General features: G+C 43.2%; 1 protein-coding gene across 2 annotated transcripts in view; it reads left to right on the forward strand.

Moving 5' to 3' along the window:
* The window catches only part of MXI1 (MAX interactor 1, dimerization protein), a 57,602-nt gene that overhangs the window by 22,020 nt on the left and 10,879 nt on the right, over positions 1-24,703 (forward strand). For both annotated transcript variants that reach the window (XM_074593383.1, XM_074593384.1), the window contains exon 3: positions 5,664-5,693. In XM_074593383.1, the coding sequence (XP_074449484.1) occupies positions 5,664-5,693 (30 nt within the window). The remainder of the gene's footprint in view (positions 1-5,663; positions 5,694-24,703) is intronic.

Genomic DNA, 24,703 nt, shown 5'->3' on the forward strand with positions numbered 1-24,703 from the left:
AGGTTCCAAACCAGGGGGGCCTGTAAGAATACTGTAGGTGCCTTTGAAGACATTTACTTCTTCAGAGGATGTGCGCAGTACCTTTTAAAGTTGTTTCTGAGTGAGTGTTGCAGGAGGCTTTCAGGATACTTTGTAGAAACCCAGGGGTAGGTGGCTTTCTGCAGTTGTGAACTGCACCAAGGAGCTCTTTTCCCCTTGTAGAGCTGATAGACTGTGGGGCCATTTCTCCTATTCCAAAAATGAATAAACACGAACAGATGCCAGTATGGCTGCGTCCCCTTCTCTGTTGGAGACGGAGAATGTGAACTTTGGAAAGGGTCTGGCTTGATCCTGGGAAAACAGCTTTGATCAGAGCCTTGGGAGGAATCTGATACCACGTCCATCTAAGAGCGACAGAAAAACTAGCCAGAGTTTGGGGCCAGGTTAATCTGGTGCATCTCCATTGACGTCAGTGAGAAGGTGAAACAGTCTGTTCTGTCTCCTCACTTCAGCTCCTCATGGAAAAGCATTTATTCTGGACCTCAAGGCCAGGCAGTGTTAGGGGGATCATGGGATAGTAATGGCTAAGATAGCTTTTGTCTCTAGTGTTGCTTGGAAGGAAATGTTTTGTTAGATTTGCTGATATGTATGGCTGAGCTGAGGCTCTTGTTGGACTTGAGGCTGGTACTTGCAAAGGGCATAAGGATGGCAGCAGAAGGACTTCTGTTACAGCTATGCCATCTCCTGTTCAGCTGCGTCCTGCTCCTCTTCAGGGAGCTCTTGGCAGTGTTGACTGCTGTAAGCTGTTGTGTTCCTGAGGATCCTGTGCAGCTCTCCCAAGAGCCAGGCTCCTGGGCCTCCCAGAGGTGAGGTGGGTTCACAGCTCCCTTAGAAACTTAACCCTTGAGCATCTTCATCTGGACAGGAAGATTCCACTCTTGTGCAGCTACCATTAGTTTTGCCATTGGGCTAGTAGCCTCACCCTGCTGCTACTGGAGGAGCTTCTCCATAGGCTTCCCAGACTATGGCTTGTGGAGTTGGTTTCATAGACTACTTACAGTGTTGATCCACTGCTACTTGAAACCCTGGCAAAACACTGGGGTTCTTCAGCCATTAAGTTTTGTTTGGTGGACACAGGTGGATTTAAAATTGAACAAAGTTGTCGATCACCCTTCCTTTTAATTTGATTTGTTTTGTCATTTGGCTGTTTCCAATAGGAGTAATTTCTGAGAAAGAGCTTGCATAAAAGAGAAAGCAGTGATGTAGCTCACTGGTTCCCTATGGGTAGTTATCTTGGCTTGGGGAGTCGAAGAAGGCATTTCCTGCAGGGGAATTTGGTGGCCAAATGAATGGGTGTCAACAGAGCCGGGAGGTGGGAAAGGTCTGTAAAATGAAGACGAATGAGATTGTACATGGTGTGATGATGCTTAAGCAGCAGAGGTGGCTGAATCTGAGTGAAGTAAGACAGAAAGTGGTTGGCCTGGTCTGTGGATGAATGTTCTTGCTGTTTTACTAAACGTGATTTGGGTAACTGTGCCTTAGTTTGCACAAGCTGATGGAATATTGCTTTCCTGATTAATCTCTTGCTAAAGCAGAGTGTGGTAAGTGAATTTGGAGGATAAGCACTGGCCCTGTGTGGGCATTAAGGACAGGTATTGGAAGAGGTGATTTTCATTCTACCCGCCCCCTTTACCTGGCAGTAGTTATGGCCAGCAGCATCTCCTGGGCCGCTGGTATCTCTGTTGTGATGCTCATGAAGCTCTTGGAGTCCTGGGCTCCTCTGCAGCCCAGACCTGGTGTGAGATACAGGAGAATGACCAGTTACAAGGAGATGACAGGATCATTGGGTCTACATGCTACCTGTGTATCACATAGGACAAGGACTCTCGAGTGCTGTGTCTTCCCACTAGGAAATAGTTACCTCACTAAGAAGTCAAACCAAAATGCAGATATGCTGCAAATGCATTTGTTGGGTTATTTATCAATATTAAATGTGTAAACCAGAAAGGTCAGCTGTGTTTAATGTCATGTGGCAGCTTTGTGATTTTAATTACAGTAAAAAACCCAATGACAAATGAATTCGGTGCTCTTTAGAGCTTGTTCCTCCCTGACACAGTTTGTTTTGTTGGCTTACCTGTGCTCAGGGCGGGTTTGGCTGCCTCTGCCGTGGTAGGAGGGGTTTTATTTAAATAAAGAAAATGGGATAAAGTGATAAATTATTTACAACGTCTCCTTCACTGGGGGAATTCAGTGTAGCTGAATGTTTCAGCAACACGTTGTTACCGTGTTGGATAGAAAGGTTGCAAGCAGAATCATAGTAACTGGTGCAAAAAGGTTGTTGCATCTGACCTTAAATTAGAGTGACTGACAATTGCTGCTTCCCAGTTTCAGGTATCTGGGGTAAAGAGGGATAAACTTCAGTTTCTCCTCTTCCAGCTTTTTGTTGTTCAAAATCATAATGGGGACTGCTCTGCTGTTTTTTGTTGTTGTTTGCTTGGGTCCTTTATGTTAAGCTTCTAAAACTTTCTTGATGTTTTCCCAAGCTGTTTTCGAAGTGTAGTCAGCAGGATCCTCCTTCTTATATAGCATTCCTTCAGTTTTTAGGGGTAGTTACCAGTTTGGATGTTTTAAATGTACTGTTAAAGAACTGACTGCTATAGAAACCTGACTTTTAAATAAGAAACCTGCAGATGCTTTGTGCTTGAGCTACTCTTAAATTGCAGCTGAGGTTTTGAGCAGTGCTGGTACGTGTGCTTGGGCTTTTGTTTTCCTCTCTCAACATGTCTGTACCTGCTTGGCTGTGGTTTCAGCTTTGTAGTTAGGGGCAAGGTCCTGCCTGCCCTGTCCGTCTGACAATGGGGATGTGAGCTTCTCTGGTTTGTGGTCCATGCCCAACACAGTGGCGTTATTTCAGTGGGTGACACAGGCTGTGACTGGCTATCGACAGCAGCGAAGCAACATCACGTTGAATGCACCAGTTCCTTGCTGTTGTAAATGCAGAGTGCTATAAGTAACCGTGAAACGTTCCCTGAATGCTGCAACAGTTTACAGCTGTGGTGTTCATGCTGTACCTATCAAAAAGCTGGTGATGGCATACAAGGATGGAGTTTTGATTTCCGTCTGATGATACTCTCTAGGTTCTCAGTTGATGATGAGACTAGCTTGGTTAAAGAGGTCCAGTTACATTTGTTTCTCTACCTATTTTTTTTCTGACTGTAGTATCAATAGAGGTTCCTGTACTTTTTTCCACTTCACTGATAGCACTGTCCTTGTTTAACTCCAAATAAATCTTAGTAACATGTGCAGTCCAAAGACGAGGAGAGAAAATTAATCTCTAGATCAGGAGCTACAGAAAATGAAATGAATTATGAACAGAAGAGAGAGTGAGTTTTTTCTGTGTCTGTTATCCAAGCAAAAGGAAACTGGTACAGAAAATAAGAGTTAGTGAACGGTGGTAGTGGGGAGTGGTACTGTTTTTTTTTCCCCTAAATTTAGATGAAAGGAAAAATTAAAACTTTTCCAAATGTCCCCAGTACAACTAAGCAAAGCATAGGAAGGTAAGAGAAGTAATATCCCCATACAATTCATTCAGCATTGCTGAGATTTTTTTCTTTTGCATTCAAATTCAGTGGGAAAGTGTTAGGGGGTGGGGGAGGCTTGGGTTTGTTTTTTTGCCTTGACACCGATGTGGTTAAAAGTCACAGCATAAATTTCCTGACTTGGTGAAAAGCCTGTGACCCCTCTCAGTTGTCTTCTTCATCAGAAGGCAGATAGGTAATAAAGAGTCTCCTGTGTGAGAGGAGTAGGGAGAACCTGCTGTTTTAATTTTGTTCACAGCAGTGGGCCAAACTTTGTTCTTTCAGTGCTGGCCTTGATAATTGGCTCAATATAATATAGGAATTCAAGCCATTGCATATCTCTGGCTTTATAACTGCTAATGTCATAGCCAAGAAGAGTGCAAGTCTCCTGCAGGAATGTACAGTAAATAAGAACAATAAGCATGTTCCAAAGAACATATGGGCAGTGGTTTTAAAGGGCCTCAGCTCAGCCCTGGTGGGTTAATTTGCATCCAAGTTGCCTGGACAAATGGATTTTGCTGGTTTAGACTCCATGGGGGATGTGGGTTTGATATGGGAGATTTTCTGAACTAAATATTATGTTTATGTGTCTGATTCCTGGGAACCAGATTTAAGGGATCCCCTCTCTTTGGGAGGGAAGGATTTGCTTTGGGAGTTTCCTCCACTTTAGGAGTTTGGCCATAGTGTGCTTTAGGATATCCCAAAACCTGCTGTGCCGGGTACCTTGCACAGACATACGGTAAAGTTTTGTTTTTCCTCTGGCCACCCGCAGCTCTCAGACGTGGCTAGCTAAGACTCACTTACCTTGTTTTTCACAGACATCCACCGTTTATCTGTCATCTTCAATGAGGTTCTAACACATGTTAAGCACTCCTCCTCCCTTTTTTTGGAGAAGCATTTAATTATGACAGGGTTTCCCTTGGAGCACATCCTCCATTCAGTTCCCTAATTGTAGAATTCTCTGTGGGATTCTCCAGATGGGGGATAGAGGATAATCTTCTCAGAGCTCCGGAAGAAATGTGATGCCAAATTACAGAAAATAGATCCTTTTTATTAAGCTCTGGGCTCCTTTTTACTCTTATTTTAAGGTGACCTTCTGTTAAAGAGAAATGTTGGATAAATGGCTATCCTTTTTAAATAATCCTCAACACCCTTACCTGGGTTACTAATAACATCGTTAGATTAGAAATCCTGAAAGGATTTAAGCTTTTTTTGCCACTCATGCTGTCATCACAGAGACCAGGAGAATGAACTTGCCTGCTTCCCTTTTGTTTCTACTTGGTCTCATTTTCAAGCTGCGAGCTCTAAGTTAGAGCTTAGCAGCGTGCTTGGCGTGGCAGGCAGGTATAAAGAAAAAAGCCCCCTCCTTTGTCAAGTGGTCACAGTGCTGCTTTATGAGTGACTTGGTTCGCTGCAGTCTAGTGCTGTGGCAGTGCTGTTTCAATCCCTGGGGGGTTTCCAGGCATCCTAAAAGTGCTGCTTAGTGCCGCTGATGTTTGCAAACATGGCAGTACTGGCCATCCCATTTTGTGCCCAAGTGTTTGCCATAGCTGGAGTTCTACTAAGTTTGCTAAATCTAGCATGTGACCACTGAGGGGCTCCAGGGGTTGTCCTTGCAGAGCCAATTCTGCTGGAAGGTTTCCATGTATTTGATATGCATGAATTAATACTCCATGAGCTCCTCTGTTAGCAGATGATAGCAATATTTTTACAAGGTGGATGGAGAAACTAAAACACAAAGAAACGTAACTGCAGTCCTGTACTGAGTTGGTGGCAGAGCCAAAAGCAGTCTGGAAATAGCTGACTCTGGTCCCCCATTCTAATCGTTGCCTCTCTGAGATTTTGTGTGCATTTAAGTCTCCAAGGAACATTTTCTGTAGCACCAGTAAGAGTAGTGGCTTTGCACGTATTGGTTAAATACAGACTTAAGAGGGGAGGAATCTGTTGTCGGCAGGGAGGCTGAAGTTACAGCTATAGATTTTAATGTATGTAGTTGGTTGGCTTTATACAGCAGTATGCCGCTGGGGATGTGTACAGCTTGCAGTGATTGAACTTTGGTGCTGAGAGGTCAAAGGTGGCTAATCCAAATTTTTGTTTGTCTTCCAGGTCTACGCACAACGAACTAGAAAAGAACCGGTAAGTAGCTAATGAGCTGAATTCTAAGAAATGCAAGCCTAGTGAGTGTAATGTGCTTTAACCTTACATGTACAGATGCCGTTTGATCAGCTTAGACAGCTGCGAATGACCACACTGCATCACATAATTTTAAAAGTCAGGGGGGAAGACACAAAAAAATCTGAAAAAGCAGCCTCAGTTTTGGTTGTGTTTTTTTTCTCTCTGAAAAGCAAGAAGTGACCCAGTTTTGTGACTAATCTGTATGCAGAGTAAATACTGTTCTTCTCCTGACACAGTGAAATCTGATTGGGGCACTTTCCATACATGAGGTTGCTACGGGATCAGGTTTCTTGGGCCCTGGGTAATACGTGTTACCATGAACCGAAGGGCAGAGCCCTGTGCTCTACACCCTCTCCCTCCCACTCCTCTGCTGGGCTGTGATAATCTCTGCTGCGCAGAAGAAAATACCATTGTCAAGAGGCTCCGAGATCTGGCTACCCATGTTCCTGTGGAGACTGTCTCTTCTAACCTGTTTTAGGATTGCACCTGTTTATCCTTGAATCTGAAATTTTAGCAAGCCTTGCAAGTTTTGTTACTTGGCTAGCTCTGCTATATGACTCAACCCTTTTGTAACAGGAGTTAAAGTAACATAAATACCAGTGAGACAAGGGGAGCTGGTTCACACACAGATCAGATTATCGCCTTCCATTCAGGATGCTATAGTTAAGGTTGTGTCAGGGTTCTCTTTATAAACTTATCTTGGCTCTTCTGTGGGATTTTAGGAGGGCTGGGGCCAGGGGTGGGGGTGTCTGTGTTTTTTGTGGCTGCTGGAACAAAGGCAGCACTCTGGCCAGCTGCTTCTATGAACAAACCCCCAGGGTGGGAAAGCTGAGTCTAAATAGGTTGATTGCCTCCTCTTCCCTCTTAGCAGCCATCATTTAACAAGGGATGGGGGGACTATAAGGATGGCCAAAGATACACAGAGGCTTTGAGCCAAGTGTGTATTTCCATTCAGACAAGGTCTTCCCATGTTAGCTTCAAGGGAATCGGAGCTGAGTACTTCATGCATCACGTTGCCCTCTGTTTCCCCCACATCTGCCTCCCCTGTTAGCAGCAGTGCTGGGAAGCAGCTTGGCCTTTGCGTGGGGTAGGTGATTTCTTACAGGCTGTGCTTCTGCCTCCTGGTAGCTTTGAGGGTCTACAGAGCTGTCACGGTTCTGCCTTTATGGGGTGAAGCAGGGAGGTTTTTTATTTGGGTTACATTGCTCCCCAAATCTCAACCTTTCCACTCCCAAGTTGAGCTGTGTTGAGAAGTGTTGACTTCTGGGTTTTCCAGTGTTCTCTACAGTTTTATTTACCAATGAGGGAAAGAAAATGCAGTGTTAGGGTCTGACCCAGATTGGAGGGTGCTTTTTTCTCCATGACAACAGTAAACCATCACTAATTTTGGTGTGGTTATTTGCATATCTAATTGTTACTGCAAATGCTGCTTGCCCTCAGTATAGCATTAGAGCAGAGTTATCTCCATCTCTCCCTATACCAACCTGCTCCTCTCAACGTTGGCCAAGTTTGTGTGGATACGTGACCATCTTTTACTGCCCTCAGGCTTGTGGGTCAGGCAGTGAAGCTTCAGACTCTCTGTGGGTGAGATCTCAGTAGCTAGAGTTACATACTGTCCAGCTAAGGAGTGGCGAGTAATGATGGGTTTAGGATATGCCTGATACCAGGTATCTGTATGAGTTGAGGAAGTTTCTGCCTTGATTCCCTGTCTTTAACTGGAGACAGTAATACTACCTGGAGTGGGGATATCATGAGGATTGACTACTGTCCAGCACTTTATGTATGTTACTAGTGAGAGGAGTACTATCACCTGTGCTTCCCCTTATGTCACCTTTTTCCAAACATTGACAAGCTGTTTGATTGCAACAGAATTTGTCTTCTCATTCCCAGTTGGTGTGATATCTCTCTCTTCCTTTCCTTCCGTCTCAGTTACGCTCCCTAGTCCCCACCTGCTCCAGGTGGGAAGCTCCTGGAGCTCCTAACTCCTAACCATCAGCCTCCTCAGCAACGTCTTTCCTCCAGGGCTTCCCAGTCTTGAGGCACTGTATTCCAGGTCTGTCTCTCAGACATGGTTTCACAAGCCCTTGGTTTTCATCCTTCTGGGAAGGGCAGACATTTGATCACATTAGGTGGTCTGTACAGGCAAACTCCTGTATCTGGGATCTTTGGTCAGGAGCCCGTTGCTTCTGGTTTGGGACTGTCTGTCCCTTAATGCAGATGCTATGGCCTGGCCGGCTACACACATCTGCCGGGTTTGCAGTGTTTGTTACCAGCGATTTGGACAGTGAGTTTCATACTGGAAGCATTTATTTTCAAACACCAGCAGTGTTTTCTGAGTGAAGGGGATAGCTTCCTGGTTAGATTTTCACCGTGTTTTATTTGCTGTGTCATTAAGTTTGTCAGTGTCTACAGACTTAACTGTTGCAAAGATAAAAGCCCTGATGCTAATGGCTTTGTGGCTGGCAGGTGCTCATTTTCCCTATTATTTGAGATTATTCCTTTTGAATCTCACTGTTATCTCCATTATTGACACACACTATAATTTTCAAAATTGTCCACTATTAGGTCTCTGACTCTGTTTTTTCCCCCTCTCATCTGTGAACAGCAGCCTTCTTATGTTCACTTAAATTTTGTTTTAACCCATTCAACAATTACACAGTTTCTTTTAAGCAGTAGCAAGAGAACAGTAGAAAAACAAAATGCTCTCCTCCTCCTTTTTGAATGTGTGATTTACCTTGGTAAGAATCTTGTACCCCCTTTGATGTTGAAAAGTAACTGAAAATATATTTAAAAATTAAAGCAATGTTTTAAACTCCATTCCTTTTCTTAGTCTTCAGATATTTCATGAACAATCCTATGGTTCTGCTAAGGAGCTGTTTGATCTGGTACCAAATATTACAGTTAATATTTAAGTGACTTCTCTTTCTGCTTTGATTTGGGTTTTGTTTTTTCTTTTTTTTTTTTTTTTTTTTATCTGAAGAGATTGCAGTGACATTTATATAAGGGGCTTTGTTTGATTTATAAAAGATTAAAGTTAATTTATAGTTATTATCTGTCATTAATCCTCATGTTGGAAAATTGTTTGTGTTTTTTTTATTTAATGGGTATGCGTTTCAGTTTATCTCTGCCCAGAATGAGTCATAGCTTGCATTTAAACAAGAAACCGTATTCTGCTTCTCATCTGCTGCAAGGCGTAACTAAAACAATACTTTTTCGTCCTTTAACACGCCTACCAAAAAACTGATTCGTAAGCAACACCCCATCATTTTCTAAAAGAAAACACAATAAGTGACTGAAAGATGAACTTTGCTGGTGTAATGTTTTCTCAAAAAAGGATAATAAATACAATTCAGGCTTAATTTAAATGGTGTGTGTTATATAGGTAGCAGAATCAACTGTTGTCTGTGAACATTTTACACACACACCAGTTTTGGAAGGATGTGGTCAGTGTGGTGTTAAGAGAAGGGACACAGCACTGAGACGACTTCCCTGCTGCTCTGTGAAGTGGCAGTTCTGGTAGACCAACATGGTGGTGGCGTGTGTCAGAAAAATTACATCCCCTGGTAGAACAAGAAAGATGTTTGTAAAGCTGTTGATCAGATTTTAAAAAAAAAATAAATATGTTTTTCTGTATATTCTAGATTCGTCTAATTGATTTTTGGTGATGATTGTATTGTAATACAGCAAAAGGAAGGAAAACAAACCGAAGTAATTGGGTAAAGAATGAGTTATTAGGTCAGATTTTTCTTATGGTAACAATAATTTAGTTCAAACAAAAGATAGATCTGACGAGGGAAAGAGACCTTGGGAGAATCACTGAAACTAGAATTTTATGAAGTTCTCACAGAATTTGTGGCTCTGCAAAAATGCTTCATTTAAAATGAAAAAGGACAAAGTCTAAAGGAGACAAAACTGCTTCTAAACCAAGTTGCTAAAGAGTTGTGTTTAGTGTAAAAGCACAAAATGAAGTGATGTAAGATCCTTTCTCTCTGATTATCTTTAGAGATGATCAGAAACAAAGTGAAGACAAACACATAGCAATGATTGAGTACTGTGTTTTTTAGCCTTTCTCACTCTTACCGGGATGCCGCATCTATCTTCTGTGATTCCCCACCCATTCTCTCTTTAAAGTGAGAGACTTTATTGCAGAGTGTTTCTCCAAAAACGGTTTCTCACGCAGAGCTGCCTGTGATGCTAGATTAAGTACTTGAAGTAGTAGATGAGATGAAGGAAAAACCCTACTGAATGTTTAGGAGAAAACCATGACCTGGGTCAGCTTGCACTGAAACGTGGGGCCTTCTGAGGCTCTGCAGCAATTGCACAGTTCAGTTCCGTTTCTCTAGAACAGGGGCTGGAGTGTGTCTACCAGCAAAATGCAAGGGAAGGAGGAGGGGAAAGCATTTAACATGGGGCGTTTAAATAGTGCAGACATGCTGTCTAGGCTGGGCAAGATAGAGGCAAGGGAAATGAAAGTATCCTTGCTACTTTGGATAGACATGATGATTGTGCTTTTGTAGTGCTATATATACTTGCCAAGGCAATCGGATCAGTGTTTGTCTTGAACCAACTAATCAATGTGGTGTTGAGTTCAGTGCTATTTATCAAGAGAGCTGGAACAAGAAACTAATCCAGTAAATTTCATTTGTTCTCTGGAGCGGCCTTTGTTTTCATGTTAACTTCATGTAGCAAAAGTTGACAGCACATATTGTTTTCCTCATTAATAAAACTTGGAACCCGTGATGTTCCCCACAGCAGTCAAACCATGTCCAATGCAGCTGAGCATGCGTCTTTCTTTGATGCATCCAAAGGTCAGAGCATGCACTGATCCAACTTGCTCCTTGTGCGGACTGTAGCTAAACCCTCCTGTCTCTGTGGCCAGTATGGAACAAGAGCTGGAGGTAGCCAGCTGTCTTCAACTCTGTCACTTGGATGACAGATACCTCCATTTTCAGCTGGAACTAACAATTTTCAGCAGAGCTGAAGCATGTTCCTCTAGTTTAGGAGATCTGGATAACTTATTATACTGCGGTGCCTGTTTTTGCTCAACCTGGAGAGAGTGAGGTCTGTATTTTTGGAGTAAGGCTATTGGAGAGATGTTCTTTCTGGATACATTTAGGCTCTGCCATTGTTGTCTAGTGTTGGTCTGCCTTTTGCTATATTGCAGTTATTTCTTTGCGCTGCTCCGGGAACTCACCAGTCAGATGCTGTAAAACTGGGATTGGTCTCTTTGGTTGGCGACCACGCTTGTTCATGCGAAGGGCCTCCTTGTGTAGAAGCAGCATTTTGATTCACTTACAATCAAAAGTCACAAAGGCTTTGTTTCACATTGGCTGGGCAGCAGAACATTTTGAACTCTGAGCAAAGCTGCTGAAAAAGGGACAGTTAGTCTCCATGCCAAAATTCGAAGGAAACAAAATGATCCTCACTTTGTTGGAAGTCCTTTAGTACTGCTCATATTGGAATTTCTGGTTTCAATATGATTTTTTTTTTTATTCAGAGTGATGCAGTGAAGAATGAATGCATGCCTGCCTTTCTTTCTGCTCCCAGATCTCTACACCTCCCTTATGAATCCAATAGCAGTTGGAAAAAGAAGAGGAAAAAGAACAATACTACTATTTTGGATAAACCGTCCCAAAGCAAAGTGTTTTTGTTTCAGCAGTGTTGCACAATAAAATCACTGTTATAAGCCAGTTTTCAGAAACAGATGTTTATCAAAGTCCTTCTAAGTAAGATGTGTTTTAGGGACACTTTGTGATGTGTTTTCCTCTCATAGTGTGGAAAGAACTGTCAGCGCGGTCTGCTTGGCCTTACCGTGATGGTCTGATGCTGAGAATCCTTTCGTCATCTCACCTCCCAGAAGGGAGACTTTAGAGGAAAGTCCCATTTAGAAAGAAACGTGCTCTGCACTCAGGTCTCCTCACTTACTGGTTGAGTTCTTGCATTCAGCATCCTGTGCTTAAGGTTTCCAGAGTACTGAATAGAAGAGGTATCAAATAGTATATTACTGGTTATTTACTGCTTTCAGGGAGCCAGGAGGGGGTCTGGTAGCTGCTGTGGATGTGTAATGAAAGCAGTCCTATGTATTTAGATGGTATCTGATTTGGAATGCATCATCGCCAGCTTTGGTTCTTGAATCTCTTCCCAAACTTGCATCCTCAAATTTCTACTTGGGTGGGTTGCCGCAGTTTTCTTTCAGGCTGAACCTTTTCCAGTTCTGCGTGTTTATGGCTGTCCTGAGAAAAATAACAACTGGGCAAATCCCCTCTGTAATCAGTGAGCTTGGACCAGGGAAGAATCTGGCCCCAGGTAGGAAGTCAAGCGTTCAGCTTCCCTGGCTCAGTTTTCAGTTGTGTCAGGGCTCTGAACTTGCCATATCTCTCCCAAATGCATCTCTGGAGTCTTTGCAGGCGCTTTTTTTTTTGTCTCTCTCTCTCTCTTTTTTTTTTTTTTTTTTTTCCTAGGGTGCTGTTTGAAGTACTGAGAGCCAGAAATTCTGATGCAACAACTTTTCTTGTTCAAGTGATTAACATTGCTCATGGGCCTGAAAGCACTACTGGCTAAAGGCCACTCAGGGAGTTTCTGCCTTAGAGAAGATGAGGTAATAGGAATGTCATTTTTGAGGCAGATTACCTGTTAACTACAAGTTTCAGGAATTCGTACTCTTGGGGCAGAAGCTGGAGTTGTGTCTGCTGATCTATATCTGTATCTGGCACGTGTGTTGAGGGTACTATAGCAACATAGACCATGCAGACTTGTGATAATCAAAGGAAACTCAGCGTGGGATAGGAAGTGTAGGCAAGAAACTTTCTCATACTTCCTTCTGTATGTGGCCCATTTTTACCAAAGTATCACAACTTGGAGAACCAGTAACCTTATGATATGCCAATGAGGGGTGGGAAGAATCAGGCACCCCTACTTAACAGGTGAGGAGCAGAAACTCGTGGATACAGTGCCTGGAGTAATGAGCATGTGGGAACAAGCTTGCATCGACCCACTCCTTTGCTTCATTGATCCGCATCTCCAGTCAGTTGCTTGCTTTTCCTCTCCTTCACAAAAGTTCACCCGTCCCACCTCTACTTCCTTCAAAACTTCATCCTCATTCCTTGTGTCCCCCTCAGAGTCTTCCCTGTCAGTGTTGCCCAGGGCCAGGAGGTGCTGCATGACATTGTCTCGCTGCCCTCACACCTTCTCCCATCTGAAGAGTGAAGAGGGGCACAAAGTGAAGGTACCTTTGCTGCTATGGGTGGCTGGCAGGGCTTGGCGCACTATTGTCTTAGAACCCCGTAGTTTTGGGTGCTGTGGTGGGTAGTGCAAGTGTGTAACAGGCATTCATAGTCTTGTCTGGGAAATGAAAGCAAAGGGCTTCATCTTGCAGTTGCTGCGCTTGTTGCCTGGCTGCAAATGGCGCTGGTCACCCCGAGCAGTTTGCATAGCTGTGGGCAAACAGACCAGGCAGGTTTCCTCCCAAACAGTGCATGTGACAACCATAAAACAATTAAATGGGCAGCGTGCAACCAAGGGTCAGGAATTCTCCTCCCATGAAACCATTGGGTAATGTGGACAAGGATAAGTCAGCGCCATGGCAGAACATAGCTGTAGATGGTGTCATCTACCTGCCTCCCTTTCTGTGTGTCTTGAGAGCTTGAATTTGTGTAGAAATAGAGAGAATCTCTGCCTAACACTCTTTGTGTTTGCCTTTGCAAAATTAGAGTATACCCTTATTCAAAGGTGGTACTTGAGTCTGTCAGAATGCAGGCTGAACCTCATAGAAAGGTTTTGGATTTGTCTGAGTCTGGAGGAGCACTGAGGAATCCCTGGATCCCAGGGCAATGGGATGAGTCAGGTCTTCTGCCCGATGTTCCATTAAAAAAATTAAGGGCTGTCTTTTGAAGGTATCCTTTATGCATAATACTGCTGCCTGAGCATCACTTCCCATTAGCTGTGTAATAAGATTTTCTGTCCTTCTTGCCTGTTAATTATTTACCTTTGAGAGTGCATTCATAAAGCAACATAACTTATTTAGGGAAAAATGAAAAGCTGCTGCAAAGGATAGATGCTTTTTGCTCCTTTTTTTTTTTCTTTCTTTTTTTTTTGGCCAAGGAGTTTAGGTAGAGTACCTTAGGACTCATGGTGAAGAAGAGGTTGTCCTGAATGGGAGATTCCACAAATGAGCTTGTTCAGCTCCTAGAAGGTGAGGCAGGAAAGGAGATGTAGCGGTTGTACAGGCAGTCAGTTACAAGATCGCTATACAAGGGTTTCTGCTCAGGAGGGGCTGAAGGAGGCATAAGAGAAATTGACACAAAAAAAGCCTACGCACTGAAACCTCCAGTGGAAACAGGACATGAGCTTGAAATGCAGCGTTGCTTTCATAGAAATAGACTCTGTGAATCGCATTAGTGGGTTCACGCATGGTCCAGGCTGATAACGGTTTGTATGATAAGGGTGTGGTTTTTATCATGGTAGGTAGTAAACAGCTGCACAAAACTTAGTCATGCTTATAAAGTCAAGTGCAGGCTGCTATCTCTGAGGTGACTGGTTGCTGAGCTAGGGTGGAATACCTAAAAGCATCGGAATCATTTAGAAGCACAGCTCTTAATGACTCTCAAATGAACACTTGCACCTTCACTTGGGCAGTTGTTGCTCCCCCTCTTGTTTCTGCAGCACTGTAGTTGTGCCTGGTCATTTGGAGAGCAGTGCCAAGGGTTCCTGTACCAAACGGCTTACTGTCCAGGACAGTGAATAATGCAACAGCGAAAGGAGGGAATTTGATAAATGCTGCTCTTCATATGAATAAGTGAATGTATTTGTAGAGAAAGGGCAAGGAGCCTTCTACAAGGGTGAAGTCTGGCAAAGCCACACACCCATCAGAGGAGATATGTGGAAAGGAAGTTGATGCCAGACTCGATTTTGCTGCTTATTTGTGTATGGGTATATCTCCCTGTGGGCAGCCCAGGAGAAAAAAGGAACAGAACAGAAGGGTTCAGAGGTGATATCAACCCTGAGCAGCTCACTGTGGCTGTCCCTAACCTTTAAGAAAAGCCTGGTCAGACAAGAGTGTTCTCAGGACCTGAGAACAGGCAACTGCCAGCATTTCCATCTCCTACTGTACTGTGTTCCTCTGCTCTTTCCACTCAGAGATGGATTGTGCAGGAGGGATTGCTCGGTCTTTCCCAGGAAGTTCTGGATGATGTGTCCTGCACGTTTTCCTCCCAGGAGGGACTTTCCAATGCTACGTAAAAACACAACCTGTTGAATGCTTGGGGTAATTCCACATGGCCAAAGTCCAGCCCTTAGGTGAGAAGTGTTCTGCTCCTTCTGAAAACTCAGTGAAATTCTTCAAATTAGTTATTCTGAAAGGAGGAGCAGCGTAGCAGGTTTATTGTGTAAATCAGAGGTTAAAAAGAAGTTGCTTTGTATCTCCCATGTCTTTCATTCCTGCCTTTTTGGCCTCGATCCACGGGGTGGGTTGAGTTGTGAGTTGCCCAGTCAGATTTTGCCCAGCTGCATGGGAATCTTCCATGCAGCTTGGAAAATACCAGTCGTTAGCTACACTTTGGAAATGTCAAGAGGCCGAATGTGGGGTGTGTACTCACATTTGCACAGATGCACACAGTTACGTGCAAGCACACACAAAGAGCTTGCAGTTAAAAATCTACGTGCCTGTCTCTTTTTAACAGGGGAAGACAGCCCCAGCTGTGTATACAGCTTGGTGTTTCCCTTTGATCTGTGTTTGTTTCCAGTGTTTCTCATAGACTGGATCCTGGCGCTCCTCAGAGCTGGCTGCTCTTTTCCGTGTTTGCAGCTGCGTAACTGCATACAGAGAAGCTTGCTGGGATGACTGAGGTGTAACTGGTTTCAGCGGCTTGGGGTTTAGGTTCCTCTTCCCTGCAGTCCCTCCTGTTGTTAGGTTTGTTCCCGTCCTTTCCTCGCCAACCTGCTGGGCAGGGGATTGTCACATTCTGGTAATGGAAACTATGCCTTGCAGATGCCGCTGGATCCTCCCTTTTACTTTGCCTACCTGCTCCCACATGTGGCATTACTGCTCTTTTCCAGCTGCTGCTCTGGAGCAAATCTTTTGCTCTGTCACCAGGGTCATAACTCAGAGAGTCAAAATTCCCCTTCGTTTTCCAGAGACTCAGCACACTGTTCCTGCGGCTGGCTCAGCCCCTGTGCCTAAAGGAGGGCAAAAAACTGCACTCTTTAGACTTAAGTGGTGTTCTGTGAAGCTGTCAAAGATGGGGCTGAGAGTGGGCCCATTTGGTCTGTCCCCTCACCCCAAGGCAGGATAAACTCTATCTAAACCTTTCCTGACAGGTGCTGATCCACCATGGCCTTAAAAACCTTTGACAGCAGGATTGCCCAGGGAGGCAGTGCAGCCTATTGCCCTCATTGACTGTTGTTACCACTAGAAAGTTTTTCCTAACGTCTAACTAATAAGAAAATTATTTCAGCATTGTTCTAGGGAAGCAAAAAAGCCATCCAAAGTTGAATGTTTCTTGTTTGTGTAGAGAGTCCCAAACACTGAATAATAGTAATCAGCTGTCATAGCAAGAATCAATCTGTTAGACCCTAGAAGTATGCCGAGGAATTCTGGTTGAGATAAGGGAATAGGGGGGAAAAAAATATTCAGTACTAATCTTCCCTTTTCCCAATACATGCGTTTGCCATTTCATCTACCCAGAAAAGCAACTTTGATGCCAAAAGAAGTGGGAAACCGGATGGGAACACTTTGTCTCCGGTGGATATTCTACGTAATATGACCCTTTTAGGAAATGCGCAGAGCCTGTTCTCTGTGGCGTGACCTCTTTTAAACTTTTCTTGGCTTGGAAAAGCAGCTTGCAGGCTTGGTGTTCACTGGAGAAAGCACATATGGAGATGTGTTTCAGTGAAGGGATTTCAAAGGAGGAGGAGAGGGGAAGTCTTCTATGTGGTGTCATATACTTCAGGAAAGCATGCAGTGGCCCTCTGGAGTCATGAATGTCTCTTGGAGTTTCTTTCAGTTGTGTTTTTTTTCTTAGTGATCTCAGAGAAAAATCCATGTGGTTGGGAAGGAGCAGAGTGGGAAAGGGGTTGTACCCTGGGTTGGACACATTGTAAATGGCTGGCAGAGGTTGGAGTGGAAGGCTGTTGTACAGAAGTAGGGGACTCCCATATGCCCTCCAAGCTGCTTCTCAGGTCGGTGCAGACACTGCTGCCTTGCACTTCCTCTCAGCCATCCAGAGAAAGCAAATTGCACAAGTTTCTTAAAGGCTTGCTTTTTTGCCCTTTTTTTTTTTTTTTTTCCTTTTTAAAAGAGCATCTGTTAAAACTCTTCTGTTATTTAAAGTGAAAGAGATGATTAATCTTGTCAGTTCTTGTAATCTCCACTGCAATTCTGGTCATATTCTGTGACTCTCAAATCCCAGCACCTGCAGTTAAGTGTTTTCTACCAGTGTATAAATTGGTGTAACCTATGTATTTAAGAAACAGAAAGGAGAGGAAGAATCCTAGGTAGGTGCTTATGTTTGTTTTTTTAAATCATGTGATGTCTGAGCTACTCTGTTTTGGGTTTTTTTTGTGGGGTCTAAATCATAATCTTTTGGATGTGTTAGATTAACAGTAGGACATCAGAAACTAAATGTTTTAGAGAAATAAAAAGTTTTATGACTGCTTGATTGCAAAGTCAACGATACTGCCTTCATCTTGTCCTGATTCTGACTAAAGTCTTTTGAACTTTGCTGAAATTCCATCTTAGGAATTTCTTAGGAATTTCTTGGGACAGAGGTGAGAGGAGACATCAGATAGTTTTTGCTGCATATATGGGGGGGAGCAGTAGGGGGTTATTGATCCATTTTGAGAAATGTGTCCGTCTTGTACTCTGGCCATTGGTAACTAGCAGAGAAAGCTGAATGAATTAGCTTCCCAAAGTGTCCTGCTCTCTAGGCACTTCACATGCTGGTTTCATTGCTGAGCTGCATGAGCACCTGGAAACCAAGAGTGGATTTAGCTGTGCAGTACTCTGTGAAGGAATTAGGATTACCTCCATTTTGTGGATGAGCAGTGCGCGCTTCAGTTCCTCAAGGGATTTACCTGAGGTCATGCCAGCTGTCTGCAGACGGGTCTCCTGACTCTCACTTAAAGGTCTTTGCCTGCTGCATAACCCTTTCCTGCTTGTGGAGAGAGTTGAAATGTCAGCTCCTTTGGTTGCTGCTTTGCCCTTCCTGAAGGTGCATGTGAACTCTGCAAGCTCCTGGCTAGCACAGTACTAGGGCAGTCAAGAAATCTGTGCTTCTGGTCTGCCATTTGGCTCTCCTGATGAGGAAGCCCACCGCTGCCTCTCCCCAGGTGAATGGTTTGCAGTGAAATATCTCTTTTGTTGTTTTTCTTAGTTTTTAATTATTATTATTTTTAACACCAGTGGTTTTTGAAACCAACAAGGAGCAATCCCAGGATGGGATGCTGTGTAGAAAATATCTGACCATGAAGCAGTAATTTATCTTGCCTAAATTCATGAGGCCCTGTGAGGGACACAAGCACTACAGAATAATGGGGAGGGAGGGGTGTGATGGTGATTATAATGCAGTGCCACTGCAGGCATTTCTGTAACCTCATGTGGTTTTTCAATATTGTCCTGATAGTTGAGCAAATGGAAACCAGTTTCCACCAAACTAGAAGACTAGGTGTTCCAGCTCCTCTCTCTTTTTCTTTTTTCTTTTTTTTTTTTTAAATTATTTTTCTTTCCAAAACAAACCATGAACCTTTCAGTGTTTGGTTTGTTCCCAGGTGGGATCCTAACCCTTTTCCTGCTGAGAGAATACAGAGCGAGTGAGTGTAAGGTAGCTAATCCTCCCACAAATGTTAGTTTGCTCAACTACAGCTGTTCTTGGTTTGGAGGAATTAGAATTGTATCCCTTCGTGGCATTGCTGACCCTGGCAGGGGTCATAATGATCTTCCCCAGCTGATAGAGTTCACTAGGTAGAATGTCCTGTGCTTAATATGATGACTTTTTGAGCCTTTTTGGAAGCACTGGGAGTTTTGTAGTTGAGCTGAAAAAAGTCAAGCAATTTTTATGTCTTACGGATATGTTTTGTTGTGCTTCCTGCCCAAGGAAAAGGTTTCCAAGTAGCCAGCTTCGTGCCTTTTCCCTGTTTTGAGGTTTGAGCATTCTTCCATCTCTTGGCCTTCACACATGCCCAGAGGAGAGAAAGAAAATGCAAGGAAGGTGTCAAGGGTAGTTATAGGAAAAGGGCAAGACAAGGGGGTTGGTGTGTTTTTTTTTTTTCCCCCTGAAGTTTACATTGTTCTAATTTTCTAGGTGATAAACTGTACTCCCCTTTGGAAGAACTATATTGACAATGGGTTTCTATTAGCACATCACACCAGTTAAGCAGAAGCAAGGTGTGTTTTCACACTCTCTGGTACCTCCTTTCAAAAACTGTTCTTTCCTGGTACCTCCGTATGCACAAGATCAGGATGTGACGCATCTGCTGTCATGGTCGTGGGGGATGTGCGTCTCTGTTCAGGTTCCCCTGCTGAGTAACATACATACTTAACTTCCATTAAAACTGTTTGTCACTTAGCTTAGTTAAGTCCTAGACTTTTGAAATACACTATTACTGTTCTTTGTGTGCAAAAATCCATATACAATAGGAAAAATAGTGCTAGGATCTCTTAAGTTCTCCCTCCTAGTGCTTTTTTCCAAACATACATCCAATAGTGACCTTGGCTGGTAATTCTTTTTTCCTGGGATGTCTGAGGTTAAATTTTAAATAATTTTACAAGGTGAAATTACATGCACTGCTTCCTCTGTTCCAGATGCATGCCCTCTATACCTGAAAGATACAGTAGATACTTGATGACTCCTTAAATATTTCTGACAGTGTGAAGAGGGATTAGATGAAGAGCACATGCTTTCCTTCTGGCATAAAAGATTTTGTGTAAACAAGTACTCCAAGTGGTCACATTCTTAGAATATCTTTTCATTAGGAATTATGGTTTTCTTCCATGAGGTGAGGAAACTGGAATATAGCTTCAGAAAAGAAATGTGTGAGGTGGAAAAACTCTGTCCTATCTTAATGAACAGTAAAAATATCTTTTAGTATCAATATCTTATCTGTGTAATTTAAAAAAATTATGTTAATGACAAAAATATCTTCTAGTACCAGATCAGAATATATTCTTGGTATCGGCACATTCCCCACTCATTATTTTGAAAACAGGAAATACGTTTTCCAAAATAACATGTTGGTAGCATCCTTTCACTGATGGACCAATATCTGTCTTACAAAGCAACTGCTTGCTTCTTTCAGCTGGTTAGTGGGGTAACTAGTTTAAAACCTGACTGTATTTAGTAGGCACCAAAGTCCAAGGTCTCTTTCAGTAGTATTACAAAGAAACAGAGGCTCTGATTTGAGGTACTGCCTATGCCTTTACTGCTATGACACCCTGTGGACCCTGAGTAGCTTTTCCAGTATAGCCAGGAGAGCAGTCCAGGGGCTCTCTACAGCTGCCTGGTGGGAAGCTGCCTAATATCTCAGGTTCTTGCTGTCTTAGTACAGACAGGTGACCTTCAAGGGTCTCTGCAGATCCCTCCTAATTTATCTGTTTTCTGGTGTGCACCATCTTTGATTTCTCCTTGAAAGGCTGCAAGGACTTGGTGGTAGTAGATGCGATCTGGAGAGCTCTTCCTGTTGCCTGGCAGCTTTAGAGGCAGTCAAAGATTATGGAGTGAGAACGTTTCTGCACTCGGACACCAAGAAGCAGGAACCTTGCAGGAGCCTGAAATACCTCCTCATTTCTTTTCAAAGGCATGGTGCTTAGCCAGGAAACCTCTGAACAGAATAATCAAGAATAGCTGGCGAATTTGGAAAATCTTGGCTATCTTTGCTAGTGACCTAATTCTAGCAGTAAAGCTGAAAATCCGTAGGTCGCAGCAAAGCAGGTTACTGCCTCCTCTTCAGTGAGGCGGGTTTCTGATGAATGGCACAGCTGCTTTGCAGGCGCGTTGGTGGCATGGAGGAGGACACTGCGCTGGTTGGAGCAGCGTTGCCAGACTTTGCGGCTGTAAGCACACTGCGTATCCCTAGAAAGATAATTACAGTGGTATTAGTGAGAATGAGGGCACAGGACACCGTTGGCTATTTAAAGAGCAGGTCTATTTTTAACCACCTTTTAACAAAGATGGAGTTTTTATTAGTCTGGGCTAGTCGGGGCTTTATAATTAACCGGCCTGGGTTGCACGTTGGTGTTTACAGCTTGCTTTGCATGTTCCCTGGTAGCCAAATGCAGGATGGTAACCATATCTTGCTGTCAGGGTAGCAAAACTGCAATACCTGCGTGGTCAGCAGTGAGCATGATTGAAAAGTTGGTGCTGAATATCTTGGGCAAAAGGTACCTAGATGTGACCACACCGGCAGGAACTAGGCTGTGGTTTTAGGTCACAAGGAGAATGTCTTGTAGAGCATTTATGGCCTGTGATCGCTATAGGGTTTAGCATACTGTTGTAAGTGCAGCTTAGCCTAAAAGGGGTTTAGCTGGTAACATCGTATATTGTGCTGCAGTAAAGTTCAGTTAATTGTAGTCACCAGGGATTAAAATACTTTATGGCTAATGGCTAAGATCAATAATAGTAGATCCTCAATATATAATTTTAGGGAGGATTAACTTTGATAAATAATAATAGACTCCACTCCAGAGCATCTGTTGCTATTTGACATCTCTTAACAACTGTCCAGATTGTTTTCAAAGAAAGGCAGAAAGCCACAGAGGAGCTGAGAGGTGCAAAGAAAAACTGATGAATGGGCACTGAGAACTTGGTGCTAGATCTGGATGAAAATGAAGGGGTGAGAGAAAATGCCAGGCATTGACTGACTCCATTCCTCTGCTGGGCAGATGGCCACCTATGCTGCTCTCATCACCTTTTCATTGTGAAGCACAGGCTGTTATATTTGATCTTTTTCTACTGAGTTGAAGTAGTGTGTCTCATTGGTGCCTCTGAAGATCAAAGGGGTTAGGAAAGGATAAGCAGTCACGTTACTGAACAGCTGTGAATTCATTCTGGAGGTGGCACCTTCCAAAATGGTATCATTTTTATTACTGTGAGCATCCGTATTCAAATTTTTTTGCCATTCCTTTAAGCATCCCTGTTTTGGAAGTTGTGGCATTACAGATGGTCTCTTTTTTTTATTATTATTATTTTATTCATTTAAATGAAGCTTCTATATTCTAGCCCTCTAGTTCAAAGCGAAAAACTTCAAGACATGCAACAAATAGGACCCAAAGGCCCAGAAGTTATTGTGTGAATAAAAATAGCCCCAGATATATCACTTCAGCTTCAGAATCATAATGTTGCTTTAGTCTTATTGTTTGGGATCTGCTTGATTTAGGATTTCGAAGTGCAGTCCCAAGATGATGTTTAGACGTCAGTGCATTTGGCAACTGTATTCTTGTTCCAAAGAGTTTCCAATCCAGTAGATTGTTGGAGAAGAGGACAGAAACAAAAACCTGGGCAGGCTGAAGGGTGATGGCTAGCGATAGCAGAGTGGAGCAAACAGTCCAGCCTTTGCAGTGCTGGCCAGATGACACAGGGAAAAGGTAGATGACAGAGACTTGGTGTGAGATGAGAGCAATCCTGCTCCCTGAAGTACCCTCTGAGATGAGAGTAGGACCCTGAGACTTTCAAAAGTGTAATTTTCACAGCTGTGTCTGCAGTGCTGTGGCCTTGAATCCTGGAAGTGGAAGCTCTCTCATGTGTCCGCAAAACTTGAGGTGTTTTAGGCCGATCCCTATACCCACTGAATAACATGATTTACACTTAATGTCTGCACAGTGTGGACAGACTGATCAGCCTTTGGGAGGTATAGCTGAAAGTGTCTGTCATCCCTTCATATTGCATCCCAGGAGGCACATGTCCTGCAGGAAAGCCAGATTTTTATTTTTTTTATAAAGATCTCCCATATTTCACCAAGGGGTTGCAGACTGACTGATTTCCCCTCCCTCTGTCCCTCTCTTCCCACTTCTTGATTTTGGAAAGCCTTGAAGGAATTAATTTGCCTTCAAAAGAGTAGAACCCTCTCAATAGTATTCAGTTTTATACCTAGAAGGACCTCAGGAAGGGGTGAGACCTGTCAAGGTCGTTGTGTGACGTGGAGAGAGGTGAGGAGAGCACGTCTCCCTCCAGACTGCAGTAGGAGGCTAGAAAGACCCATGTAGGAACGGAACAGTGGTGGCAACAGACCGCTTGGCACAAGGTTTGTTGGTCTTACAGCCTCTGTTTGCCAAGAGCCTGAAATTCTTCTAAAGTTGAAATCAGTGATGAGTCTTCCTATCTAGAAGAGTTTAGAAGTAGTAATTTCTGTGTGCACTTGGCCATATGCTAGCTCTGAGGCGCAACACCATGCGGGGCTTAGGGGGATAGTCAGGGCAGGGTTTGTAGAACAGCCTCTTTAGAGGCTTACAATGTGTATTTTAAGTTAAAATCCTTGCTTTATGCTTACCTTAAGTTTTGTAGATTCTGTTCCAGATGCGGGGAAGGGTTTACGTGCTACAAAACCGGCTAGGTTTTTTCCAAGTATTTCAGTTCTTTGGTAAGAAGCTTCCTTTCCCTGATGCACCTTATCTTGGTTTTGTGACTGAGGTGGCCTTTGGACAAAATGCTGCTGTTGCAGAGTGCGTCGATACATTGCTGTTTGTATTTTGTTTCTGCTTATGGGCTTGAATCAGGATGCTGCTTTCTTGAGCAGTGTACCACCAGTTATCTTCCTGTTATACAGCTTGTCACCAGTCAGAGGTGCATTGATTTGTATGACTTTGAAAAGCTGCATTGCCTTGGTTTTTTGTTTTTATTACTATTATTGTTCTTACAATTGTTTAATCATGGGTTTCTTCATTTGTGGTTTGTTTTTCATCTGCCCTTGATTTGAGAATGCAGTTGGGTACATGTTCATCTTTTAACTTTTGCAGACAGATCTGGTATAGTTAAGATCAGGCTGAAAATGTGGCCCATAGAACTTTTTTGTTCCTTTTAATTCCTATTTATAATATGTTGTCAAGTCTTTTTATTCTCTGTCCTAAATTTTCATTTCTTTGTTTCTCTTAAATGATAGAAAAGCTTAAAAAAACTTGAAGATCTAGAGGCTTTTTTTCCAATTACTTTTTCGTGGTACACTTTATTAGCATTCGCAGTACAAATACTCCTACATGCCAGGGAGCCATTGTTAGAAATTGACTGGAAACAAAAGAGGCAAATGAGCAAGTATCTCCTTCAACTGGGAGCAAATGCAGGAAAATAAATAATGATGAGAAGAGACCTGATTTAAAATCGGAAAGCCAAGGCTTGCTTTGAATGATTTCACAGCTCAGGTGGAGATTGTTAACTTTTTAACTGTGTATTTCTGAGCCAGATTTCCTTCTAAAACACGTGTCTCATTTCTGGTCTCCTGTGCAATTGGGGTGAGCGGGTGTGAGCGTGTTTATGGCAGGCTGGCTGGGTGCCACCGCAGCGTTCCTGCGCGTGGCTGGAGGGTTCGGAGCAATTGCATAATGCTCTGCAGCAGAGGAAGCATGGGCTTGGCCCCCTGTGCCCGCCTGAACCGCTGTTCCCCATCCAGGTGCTTGACAAAACCTCCTCTTCTTCTGCTGAAGTCAAGCATTCAGTAAAGCAGGGAGTATATATTGTTGCAGAGAGGGATGGACTGGGGGTTAGAGACCAGAGTAAGGAAAAAACACCGTCATATGATGGCTGTTAGAGATAAGCACGCCTCTGACCTGTGAATTGCTTTTAGAAGGAAACCATATTTTTCCCTATTTTCCCTGCCCTGTGGTTTTTGCATGTGTTTCTCATTACTTTTATCTCAAAATCATTCTCATCCAATGAATTATTGATGTGGGGTCACTTGGCGTTTCTCTAGGAATTGGTTTCTTTAACCAGTGATCCCTCCTGAATTTTTTAAGCAATCTATTAGCTCTGAAATCCAAACAAAGTTTCTAATTT

Source organism: Larus michahellis, chromosome 6, assembly GCF_964199755.1.
Source record: "Larus michahellis chromosome 6, bLarMic1.1, whole genome shotgun sequence".
Taxonomy (NCBI): Eukaryota; Metazoa; Chordata; class Aves; order Charadriiformes; family Laridae; genus Larus; species Larus michahellis.